The 12,503-nt window shown below is 42.5% G+C and overlaps 1 protein-coding gene across 1 annotated transcript in view; it reads right to left on the bottom strand.

Annotated features, from left to right (window-relative positions):
• Positions 1-12,503, bottom strand: part of LOC132782396 (G protein-coupled receptor kinase 5-like) — a 120,121-nt gene that overhangs the window by 37,674 nt on the left and 69,944 nt on the right. The window contains exon 2 of the mRNA XM_060787162.2: positions 5,228-5,323. Within this exon, the coding sequence (XP_060643145.2) occupies positions 5,228-5,323 (96 nt within the window). The remainder of the gene's footprint in view (positions 1-5,227; positions 5,324-12,503) is intronic.

Genomic DNA, 12,503 nt, shown 5'->3' with positions numbered 1-12,503 from the left:
TTGGAACGAATAAACACCAAGTGCGGCTACAGAAGAGCCAGACGTACAGCTTTGTTGGTAAATAATTTGTAAGCAGTGGGTTGTTGTAGGGTTTTTCGGGCTATATGGCCATGGTCTAGAGGCATTTTCTCCTGACGTTATGCCTGCATCTATGGCATGCACCCTCAGAGGTAGTAAGGTCTGTTGGAAGTAGGAAAATGGGTTTATATATCTGTGGAATGACCAGGGTGGGACAAAGGACTCTTGTCTGCTGGAGCAAGATGTGAATGTTTCAACTGACCACCTTGATTAGCATATAATGGCCTGACAGTGCCTGGAGCAAACTTTTGTTGAGAGGTGATTAGATGTCCTTGTTTGTTTCCTCTCTGTTGTTGTGCTGTTGTAATTTTAGAGTTTTTTAATACTGGTAGCCAGATTTTGTTCATTTCCATTGTAAGCATCTCTTAACTTTTTCTTAAACCAAAGGCTAGAAATCTTTTAATATAATAATAATAATAATATAATATAATATTTATTTATTTATCGTGTCATCAGCAACCATTGTATTACAATTCCAACAGAGCAAAACAAACACAGAGATTAAAAAGAAAAAGAAGAAAAAAAGAAAGAAAAAAAAAACCACACAGATTTTGTAAATTTGGTATTTGGTTAAATGTCCTTTGACCAGTATCTGGCCACTTGGAGTGCCTCTGGGGTTGCCGCAAGAAGGTCCTCCATCGTGCATGTGGCAGGGCTCAGGTTGCATTGCAGCAGGTGGTCAGTGGTTTGTTCTTCTCCGCACTCGCATGTCGTGGATTCCACTTTGTAGCCCCATTTCTTAAGATTGGCTCTGCATCTCGTGGTGCCAGAGCGCAATCTGTTCAGCGCCTTCCAAGTCGCCCAGTCTTCTGTGTGCCCAGGAGGGAGTCTCTCATCTGGTATCAGACATGGATTGAGGTGCTGGGTTTGGGCCTGCCACTTTTGGACTCTCGCTTGCTGGGGTGTTCCAGCGAGTGTCTCTGTAGTTCTAAGAAAACTATGTCTTGATTTAAGTCGTTGACGTGCTGGCTGATACCCAAACAGGGGATGAGCTGGAGATGTCTCTGCCTTGGTCCTTTCACTATTGGCTGCTACTTCCCGGCGGATGTCAGGTGGTGCAATACCGGCTAAGCAGTGTAATTTCTCCAGTGGTGTGGGTCGCAGACACCCCGTGATAATGCGGCATGTCTCATTAAGAGCCACATCCACTGTTTTAGTGTGATGAGATGTGTTCCACACTGGGCATGCGTACTCAGCAGCAGAGTAGCATAGCGCAAGGGCAGATGTCTTCACTGTGTCTGGTTGTGATCCCCAGGTTGTGCCAGTCAGCTTTCGTATGATGTTGTTTCTAGCGCCCACTTTTTGTTTGATGTTCAGGCAGTGCTTCTTGTAGGTCAGAGCACGGTCCAAAGTGACTCCCAGGTATTTGGGTGCGCTGCAATGCTCCAGTGGGATTCCTTCCCAGGAATAATATAATAATATAATATAATATAATATAATATAATATAATATAATATAATATATTGTATATAATATATTGTATATACATATAATATTTATAATATTGGAGCCCCCGGTGGTGTAGTGGGTTAAAGCACTGAGCTGCTGAACTTGCTGACGGAAAGGTGGCAGGTTTGAATCTGGGGAGCAGCGTGAGCTTCCGCTGTCAGCTCCAGCTTCTGCCAACTTAGCTGTTTGAAAACATGCAAATGTGAGTAGATCAATAGGTACTGCTCCGGCAGGAAGATAACAGCGCTCCATGGAGTCATGACCTTGGAGGTGTCTATGGACAACGCTGGCTCTTCGGCTTAGATATGGAGATGAGCACCACACCCCAGAGTTCACGGCTGGACTTAATGTCAGGGGAAAACCTTTTACTTGCCTTTACCTATTTATAATATTATAATGTGATGCAATATACTACTACTGCTACTACTACTAATAATAATAATAACAACATGATATTATAATTATATATTTATATGCAATATACTACTACTACTAATAATAATAATAATAATAATTATTATTATTATTATTATTAATGGCGCTCCATGCAGTCATGCCAGCCACATGACCTTGGAGGTGTCTATGGACAACGCTGGCTCTTCGGCTTAGAAATGGAGATGAGCACCACACCCCAGAGTCAGACATGACTGGACTTAATGTCAGGGGACTACCTTTATCTTTACCTAATAATAATAACAATATGATATTATAATTATATATTTATATTACATGCAAATATTGTAATAATATTACAATATAATGGTATAGTACAATATAGTAATATTTAATACTGATATTGTACTATGTGGTAGCGCAGGGGGTTAAAGCACTGAGCTGCTGAGCTCGTTGACCAAAAGTTCGCAGGTTCGAATCTGGGGAGCGGTGTGAGCTTCCACTATCAGCCCCAGCTTCTGCCAACCTAGCAGTTCAAAAACATGCAAATGTGAGTAGATCAATAGGTACCGCTCCGACGGGAAGATAACAGCGCTCCATGCAGTCATGACGGCCACATGACCTAGGAGGTGTCTACGGACAAGACTGGCTCTTCGGCTTAGAAATAGAGATGAGCACCACATCTCAAAGTCGGACACGACTGGACTTTACCTTACCTACTATGCTAATAATATAATATATTGTATGTATATATGTCTTGTAAGCTACTCTGAGTCCCCTTCGGAGTAAGAAGGGTGGCATATAAATGTCGTAAATAAAATAAATAAACTGTTGACAATCAGTATGATCAGCTGGGACATCCAGGAGTTGAAATCCAGAGCTAGCGATTCATGATTGAAAATGAGAATTTTCCAATTCTGAAAAAAAAATAAGATGACCTGATCTTGGAGGTTACAAGCTAGAAGGCATTGGCTTCAAAACACGTCTCACTCCTGTTAATGAGAGTTTCAAGGAATGCACAGGCTTCAAGATATCCACTCCGCTTGTCCCCTGCGCACAGTGGAGGCGAATAACATAAGAACTCTTAGGAAAGTGATACCCGCCTGCTCCCACCATAAAAATGCCAGTAGGTCGTGCATAAAGCCACCATGGCAGATGGTTCCCAGGGCTGCCTCCTTCCAGCGGCCGGCTCCACGCTGTGTTCAGCTGCGCTCTATGCATTCCAAGCTCCGACCTCTGCTTCCCGCAGATGGGACAGGCTGGGTCATGCTGAGCAGTCCAGTCCAGTCCTGCTGCTCCCGGTCCCGTTTCTGTGCTTCTCCAAGACCAAAGAGGAAACCGAGTCTTTCGGCCCATCTGGAAACACACAACCCTGCAGAGGAATGGGTTCTTTTCCTTGCACCGTTTGAAAGCAAACTGCAAATCTCATTGAGGGGAATGCTGGAGGTGCAAGATGCAGAAAAGCACTTTTTTTTCCACGTTTGGTGGTCATGTAGGATGGTGCAAGGTTTTTGGAAAAATGTGATTAAGGAAAATAAAGGTAAAGGTCTGACTCTGGGGTGTGGTGCTCATCTCCATCTCTATGCCGAAGAGCCGGCGTTGTCCATAGACAATACTATTATTATTATTATTATTATTATTATTATTTGAAACACAACAAGATGAGTCCGCAGCAAACACTCTGCTGGCTGTTGAATTGGACACTTCGGACACTTCCCAAGTATTTATCTACTCACATTTGATTGTTTTCAAACTGCTAGGTTTTCAGAAGCTAGGGCTGACAGCGGAAGCTCACGCCCCTCCCCGGAATCGAACCTGTGACCTTTTGGTCAACAAGCTCAGCAGCTCAGCGCTTTAATCCACTGTGCCACCGGAGGCTCCAACAAACAAACAAAATTATTAATAATAAGGTTAAGAAGGAGCCCTCAGTGGTGCAGTGGTTTGAGCTGCGAATCTGGGGAGCAGGGTGAGCTCCTGCTGTTATCCCCAGCTTCTGCCAACCTAGCAGTTCAAAAACATGCAAATGTGGGTAAATCAATAGGTACCACTTTGGCAGGAAGGTAACGGCACTCCTTTCAGTCATGCTGGCCACATGACCTTGGAGGCGTCTATGGACAATGCCAGCTCTTCAGCTGAGTCCACAGCAGACACTCTGCTGGCTGTTGTATTGGATCACACGTCGGACACTTCCCAAGTGTCTAGGACTGTGTGATGTATCGGCAAATAATGCGTGCAGATCCCAGTAAGGTGGCCTTCTGCAGCTGGCAGGTGGTGATTTTGTCAGCGCCGATTGTGTTTAAGTGCACGCCAAGGTCTTTAGGCACTGCACCCAGAGTGCCGATCACCACTGGGACCACCTTTATTGGCTTGTGCCAGAGTTTTAGCAGTTCAATCTTTAAATCCTCATATCGTGTCATATTTTTCCAGTTGTTTCTACTGTCACCTGGGATTGCAACATTGACAATCCATACTTTGTTTTTTAACACAATCGTATTGTGCTCCAAAACTCTGTCTAAATCCGGGAGTCCCAGAGGAGTTTGTCGTGTTCATTATCTGTAACTTTTTCCAGCTTATGATTGTCATAGGCAGATGGGATTTGTGGCACAGGTTTCAACGAATCACCTGAGCAATGGTGTTGTGCCTCTGCTTGTAGTCTGTCTTCTTGCAGCAGTTGAGGATGGGATCTATTGTTTCATCTGCTTCCTTGCAGAGTCTACATTTGGGATCTGTCATCGACTTTTCAGTTCTGGCTTTGATGGTATTTGTTCTAATGGCTATTATTATTATTATTATTATTATTATTATTATTATATTAAAAGAGGCCAAAGTGGCCAAAAATGCAACAAAATTGCCGCCGCACACCTCTTTTTTTAAAAAAAAATATTGTGTTTGGACCCACTGTGTTTCTCAAACTCCTCATTGACCACTCTTGCACTAAACTGTGATTTTGCATAGTCACATGCTAACCATGATTGACAGTTGCAGAACAACCATGGTTTATATGCTCACATGCATATTAACCATGGTTTAGCATTAAAGACTGACAAATAATGTTTAAAAATAAGCTTATTATGAAGCCTAAGTAGGCATAACTGGAATAATTGGCCATTCTTCTTGTTTACCAAGGTAGAGTAACAGCAATAAGCCTGGCTACCAGAAACCATGGAAATCGAGTCGTTGTGCAAGACCAACTCACAGCGTTTCTGTCAAGCAAGTTCAGTGAGTTCTTGTGCAACCATCCACTTCCAGGCTTCCAGCTCCACATGCCGAGAGCAAAACCCATAACTCTTTCGACTTTGCCACTTACCAATGCTTTTCCGAAGGTCGTCGCACTGGCTGATGTGCGGGAATTTGAGGATCTCTCTCCATTTCTTACTCCTTCCTTTCCGCTTCCCTCCGCCTCCTGCAAAAAAGGGAGAAAAAGAGCAGAGGGTGTACTTAGTTTTGGAATATTATGCCATTTTTAATGTCACAACACAGAATTATAGAGTTGGAAGACACCTCATGGATCATCTAGTCCAACCCCCTGCCAAGAAGTAGGAAAATTGCATTCATAGAATCATAGAATCATAGAATCAAAGAGTTGGAAGAGACCTCATGGGCCATCCAGTCCAACCCCATTCTGCCAAGAAGCAGGAAAATCGCATTCAAAGCACCCCCGACAGATGGCCATCCAGCCTCTGCTTAAAAGCCTCCAAAGGAGGAGCCTCCACCATACTCAGGGGCAGAGAGTTCCACTGCTGAACAGCTCTGAGTTAGGAAGTACTTCCCAATTGTCAGATTGAATCTCATTTCCTGTAGTTTGAAGCCATTGTTCCACGTCCTAGTCTCCAAGGCAGAAAAAAACAAGCTTGCTCCCACCTCCCTATGACTTCCTCTCACATATTTATACATGGCCCTCATCATTTCTCCTCTCAGCCTTCTCTTCTGCAGGCTAAACATGACCAGCTCTTCAAGCCGCTCCTCATATGGGTTGTTCTCCAAAACCTTGATCATTTCAGTTGCCTTCCTCTGGACACAGCTTGTCAACATCTCCCTTAAACTGCAGTGCCCAGAATTGGATAAAGTATTCCAGGTGTGGTCTGACCAACACTGCTGGCTAAGTATTATCATCTCAAGGCGTTCTTAGTGGCATTTGCACAGACATTTGTGCCAATATACAGGATTCACTTTGGGCAATTTGATTTATATGTTTTCTCTTACACTGCTTATCAGTTCGAAGTTTAAACCTAAAACATATGCAGTACAATCTCTTTTCCTGATTTGAAACAATTATTCTGCACCATTTCTGCATGATGAATACTGTTGAGCATCCCTTAACAAAGTTTCGAAAGTTCTCTAAGGCATTTTGTTGCATTCTCTTCTCTATCTTATGTCTAATGCATAACGAACACTGACCATACAATATCAGGCTTAATTGAACATAACACATCATAATACTGACACTGACTTCCAAAATGGAGTCTGAGTCTGAATAGTCCCAGATCTGGTCACATGGTCTGCAGTCCCTCCCACAACCACAACACAGAGTTAAGGGAAAACTGCAGGCCAATACATACAAATATAATATAATAAGCAATCAGAATTATATCGAACACAATTATATTGACTTAATTGAACACATCATAATACTGACACTGACTTCCAAAATTGAGTCTCAGTCTGAATAGTCCCAGATTTGGTCACATGGTCTGTAGTCCCTCCCACAACCACAAACAACATAGAGTTAAGGGAAAACTGCATACTAATACATACACATATAATATAGTAAGCAATCACAATTATATTGACTCAATTGAACACATCATAATACTGACACTGACTTCCAAAATGGAGTCTCAGTCTGAATAGTCCCAGATCTAGTCACATGGTCTGCAGCCCCTCTCACAACAACAACATAGAGTTAAGGGAAAACTGCATACCAATACATACACATATAATATAGTAAGCAATCACAATTATATTGAACACAATTATATTGACTTAATTGAACACATCATAATACTGACACTGACTTCCAAAATGGAGTCTCAGTCTGAATAGTCCCAGATCTGGTCACATGGTCTGCAGCCCCTCTCACAACAACAACATAGAGTTAAGGGAAAACTGCATACCAATACATACACATATAATATAGTAAGCAATCACAATTATATTGAACACAATTATATTGACTTAATTGAACACATCATAATACTGACACTGACTTCCAAAATTGAGTCTCAGTCTGAATAGTCCCAGATTTGGTCACATGGTCTGTAGTCCCTCCCACAACCACAAACAACATAGAGTTAAGGGAAAACTGCATACTAATACATACACATATAATATAGTAAGCAATCACAATTATATTGACTCAATTGAACACATCATAATACTGACACTGACTTCCAAAATGGAGTCTCAGTCTGAATAGTCCCAGATCTGGTCACATGGTCTGCAGCCCCTCTCACAACAACAACATAGAGTTAAGGGAAAACTGCATACCAATACATACACATATAATATAGTAAGCAATCACAATTATATTGAACACAATTATATTGACTTAATTGAACACATCATAATACTGACACTGACTTCCAAAATGGAGTCTCAGTCTGAATAGTCCCAGATCTGGTCACATGGTCTGCAGTCCCTCCCACAGACACAAACAACATAGAGTTAAGGGAAAACTGCATACCAATACATACACAGATAATATAGTAAGCAATCACAATTATATTTACTTAATTGAACACATCATAATACTGACACTGACTTCCAAAATGGAGTATCAGTCTGAAAAGTCCCAGATCTGGTCACATGGTCCGCAGTCCCTCCCACAACCACAAACAACATAGAGTTAAGGGGAAACTGCATAACAATACATACACATATAATATAGCAAGAAATCACAATTATATTGACTTAATTGAACACATCATAATACTGACACTGACTTCCAAAATGGAGTCTCACTCTGAATAGTCCCAAATCTGATCACATGGTCACAATTATATACATAACAAATAACTCGTAGGGGAGGCTTGCAGAAGGTTGCTATTTCCAACAGGCTCTAGCTACACCGACCATTTAAATGTGGTTTGAACTTAGCTTCAAGCGGCAATGGCCAGACAACAAACTCCCACAAAAATGTGCAAAAGAAAGCCATTAATGTGCACAGGGCTCTGTGGTTTCTCAGCATCTCTTTCACAATGGGCCCAACCTCCTGCTTGCACCACATGAAGCATTCATTCTCATCACTGCAACAAGGAAATGTGACCACATTTTTGCATTTCTGCATTGCCAGAAGGTCCTTAGATGAAAGATTAGGGAAGTAATGTCAAAAAATAAAAAGGAAAAAAAAGACATGATCACAACAACTGGAGGGTAGATTATTTGTTCCTTAACTACGTAAAGGAGCCCCTGGTGATGCAGCAGGTTAAACTGCTGAGCTTCTGAACTTGATGAGCAAAAGGTCTACAGTTTGAATCCGGGGAGCGGGGTGAGCTCCCACTGTTAGCCCCAGCTCCTGCCAACCGAGCAGTTTGAAAATATGCAAATGTGAGTAGATCAATAGGTACCGCTTCTGCGGGAAGGTAACGGCGCTCCATGCAGTCATGACCTTGGAGGTGCCTACGGGCTAACAGCAGACATGAAGGCTATGTATAAATATGTGAAAGGATGCCATAATGAAGAGGGACCAAGACTGTTTTCTGACGCCCTGGAGATTAGGACTCAATGGAGCAATGTAACATGAAACAGGGCTGTGGTGGTGCAGTAGGTTAAATGCTAAGTTGCAGAACTTGCTGATCGGAATGTCGGTGGTTCGACTCCATGGACGAGGTGAGCTCCCTCTGTTAGCCCCAGCTTCTGCCAACTTAGCAGTTCACAAACATGCAAATATGAGTAGATCAATAGGAAGGTAACGGCACTCCATGCAGTCATGCTGGCCACATGACCTTGGAGGTGTCTACGGACAATGCCGGCTCTTCATCTTAGAAATGGAGATGAACACCACCTCCCACGGTCGGACACAACTAGACTTAATATCAAGGGGAAACCTTTACCATTACTAACTATGTAAAAGCTCTCCTTAATACCCTCCGTCTGTCCTTATAAGGACTGAACATCCCATTCTTGCAGCTGCAGCAGGTACGATCTTCTTGCCTTCCATGGATGTTCTTCTTGGTGACCTTCCTGGGACTGTTCTGACAATGACAGACTGTGCTTTGAGAATGGAGCCGAGAGGCTGGAGGCTTGAGGTGGTTCCCACTTCCTCCCAGAACAATGCTCCATCCTCTGGACTCGCGCATTGCATGCCATCTGGCTTCCTTATCTAGCCAGCTGCCTGACCGAGACTCCTGGCTGGTCACAGACAATGTAGATACTTGACGCGTAGGAACTCACTGGAGACAATAACCCAGCCCTAGGACTTTTGTCAGATCACTCTGTCTCTCTGTCTCTTTCTCTTCACATGCACACACAGAAATCTATATAAATAAACATGTAATCTTCGTTTGTGGGATTAACAGAACTCAAAAACCACTGGACGAATTGACACCAAATTTGGACACAAGACACCTATCAGGCCAACGAGTGACCATCTATATAAATAAAAATGTAATGTTCGTTTGTGGTATTCACAGAACTCAAAAACCACTGGATGAATTGACACCAAATTTGGACACAAGACACCTAATAACCCAATGTATGTCCTTCACTCAAAAAAAATTGATTTTGTCATTTGGGAGTTGGAGTTCCTGGGATTTATAGTTCACCTACAATCAAAGAGCTTTCTGAACCCCATCAACGATGGAATTGAACCAAACTTAGCACACAGAGCTCCCATGACCAACAGAAAATACTGGAAGGGTTTGGTGGGCAGTCCCCTTTGGTTTTGGAGTTGTAGTTCACCTATATCCAGAGAGCACTGTGGACTCAAACAATGATAGATCTGGACCAAACTCTACACGAAGACTCAATATGCCCAAATGTGAACACTGGTGGAGTTTGGGGAAAATAGAATCTTGACATTTGGGAGTTGTAGTTGCTGAGGTCACAGTTCACCTACAATCAAAGAGCATTCTGAGCTCCACGAACAACAGAATTGGGGCAAACTTCGCACACAGAACCGCCGTGACCAACAAAAAATACTTAAGGCCATCCAATCCAACTCCCTTCATCAGGGCAAGAAAACGCAATCAAAGCCTTCCTGACAAAGAGCCATCCAGGCATAGAGATAGATAGATAAATATGATTCGCAGAGAGAGAGAGATAGTATCATAGATTTGAAAGGGACCCCTAAAGAAGGACAATTATATGTTACATGTTTCAGGGTACACAAACCAGACAATCTCCACATCAACACTGACAAAGGAATAGCAAGAAATACTGTTTACCCACAAGCATAAAGAAATTATTTATACATATATACATATATATTTATACATATATACATATATATTTATTACATATATTAGAAATCAACACCTTCTCATTATTTTCCAGACTGGGCCACAGCAACACGTGACAGGGGACGGTTAGTCTATATAAATAAAAATGTAATGTTCACTTGTGGGATTGACATAACTCAAAAACCACTGGACGAATTGACACCAAATTTGGACACAAGACACCTGTCAGGCCAACGAGTGACCATCACTCATAAAAATGTTGAAAAACACAGCAGAAGAGACTTAAAAAGCCAAAAAACAAAAATATACATTACAACTCATGCGCAAACACACATATATACACATATACACAAGTATATACAGACATATATGCACACACAAAACACATATACACAGAAAGGGAGAAGGAAGGAAGGAAGGAAGGAAGGAAGGAAGGAAGGAAGGAAGGAAGGAAGGAAGGAAGGAAATATTTTATCTGATGTTTTAATCATATGTTCTCTTTGTAAATTTTGGACTTGTCCCTTGTAAGCCGCCCCGAATCCCCTTGGAGAGATTGTTGGCGGGGTATAAAAATAAAGCTATACTTATAATTATTATTTGAAACACAACAAGATGAGTCCACAGCAGACACTCTGCTGGCTGTTGAATTGGATCACACGTCGCACACTTCCCAAGTGTCTAGGACTGTGTGATGTATCAGTGAATGATGCATGCAGATCCCAGTAAGGTGGCCTTCTGCAGCTGGAAGAATTTTGTCAGCGCCGATTGTGTTTAAGTGCAGGCCAAGGTCTCTAGGCACTGCACCCAGTGTGCCGATCACCACTGGGACCACCTCTACTGGTTTGTGCCAGAGGCTTTGCAGTTCGATCTTTAAATCCTCACATTGTGTCAGCTTTTCCAGTTGTTTCTCTTCAATCCTGCTGTCACCTGGGATTGCAAAATCGACAATCCATACTTTGTTTTTTAACATGATCGTGAGGTCAGAACTCTGTCTGTCTGAATCCGGAAGTCCCAGAGGATTTTGGCGTGTTCATTCCCTGTAACTTTTTCCGGCTTGTGATCCCACCAGCTCTTTGTTGCAGGCAGATGGTATTTGTGGCACAAGTTCCAATGAATCATCTGAGCAACAGTGTTGTGCCTCTGCTTGTAGTCTGTCTGCGTGATCTTCTTGCAGCAGCTGAGGATGGGATCTATTGTTTCACCTGCTTCCTTGCAGAGCCTACATTTGGGATCTGTTGTCGACTTTTCAATTCTGGCTTTGATGGCCTTGGTTCGAATGGCTTGTTTTTGGGCTGCCAGAATCAGGCCGTCCTTCATCTCCTTTTCCAGAATTCCATTTGTGAGCCACAGCCATGTTTTTTTCTTTGTCAACTAGGCTCTCAATTTTTCCCAGAAACTGGGTTGTTGTAGGTTTTTCCGGGCTATATGGCCATGTTCTGGAGGCATTTTCTCCTGACATTTTGCCTGCATCTATGGCAAGCATCCTCAGAGGTAGTGAGGTCTGTTGGAAGTAAGAAAATGGGTTTATATATCTCTGGAATGACCAGGGTGGGACAAAGGACTCTTGTCTGCTGGAGCTAGGTGTGAATGTTTCAACTGAACTGTCCATGGAGAGCCTTGGACAGGAGTTTTCTCTTCTGCTCTGGATGATGATGATGATGATGATGATTATGATTATTATTATTATTATTAGAAACACAACAAGATGAGTCCACAGCCAACAAGATCACTCACTCAGCTGTTGTATTGGATCACACTTGTTGTTGTTGTTGTTGTTGTTGTTGTTGTTGTTGTTGTTGTTATTATTATTATTATTATTATTATTATTATGGGGCTGCATGGGCTGATGATCGTGCCATTACTGCTCAAGCAGGGAGCTTTGAGATGGTTGAACAGAGGCTTTCCGAAGCTCTAGGTGCTCTCACTGCCTATTACAGGGAAAACCAGCTGATCCCCAACCCATCCAAAACACAGACATGTGCCTTTCATCTTAAGAACAGACAAGCATCCAGAGCTCTGAAGATCACCTGGGAAGGAATCCCACTGGAGCATTGCAGTGCACCCAAATACCTGGGAATCACTCTGGGCCGTGCTCTTACCTACAAGAAGCACTGCCTGAACATCAAGCAAAAGTGGGTGCTAGAAACAATATCATACGAAAGCTGGCTGGCACAATCTGGGGAA

This window comes from Anolis sagrei, chromosome 7, assembly GCF_037176765.1.
Source record: "Anolis sagrei isolate rAnoSag1 chromosome 7, rAnoSag1.mat, whole genome shotgun sequence".
NCBI lineage: Eukaryota > Metazoa > Chordata > Lepidosauria > Squamata > Dactyloidae > Anolis > Anolis sagrei.
Note: the sequence above shows the minus strand (reverse complement) of the source record. Positions and strands in the feature narration are given on the sequence as shown.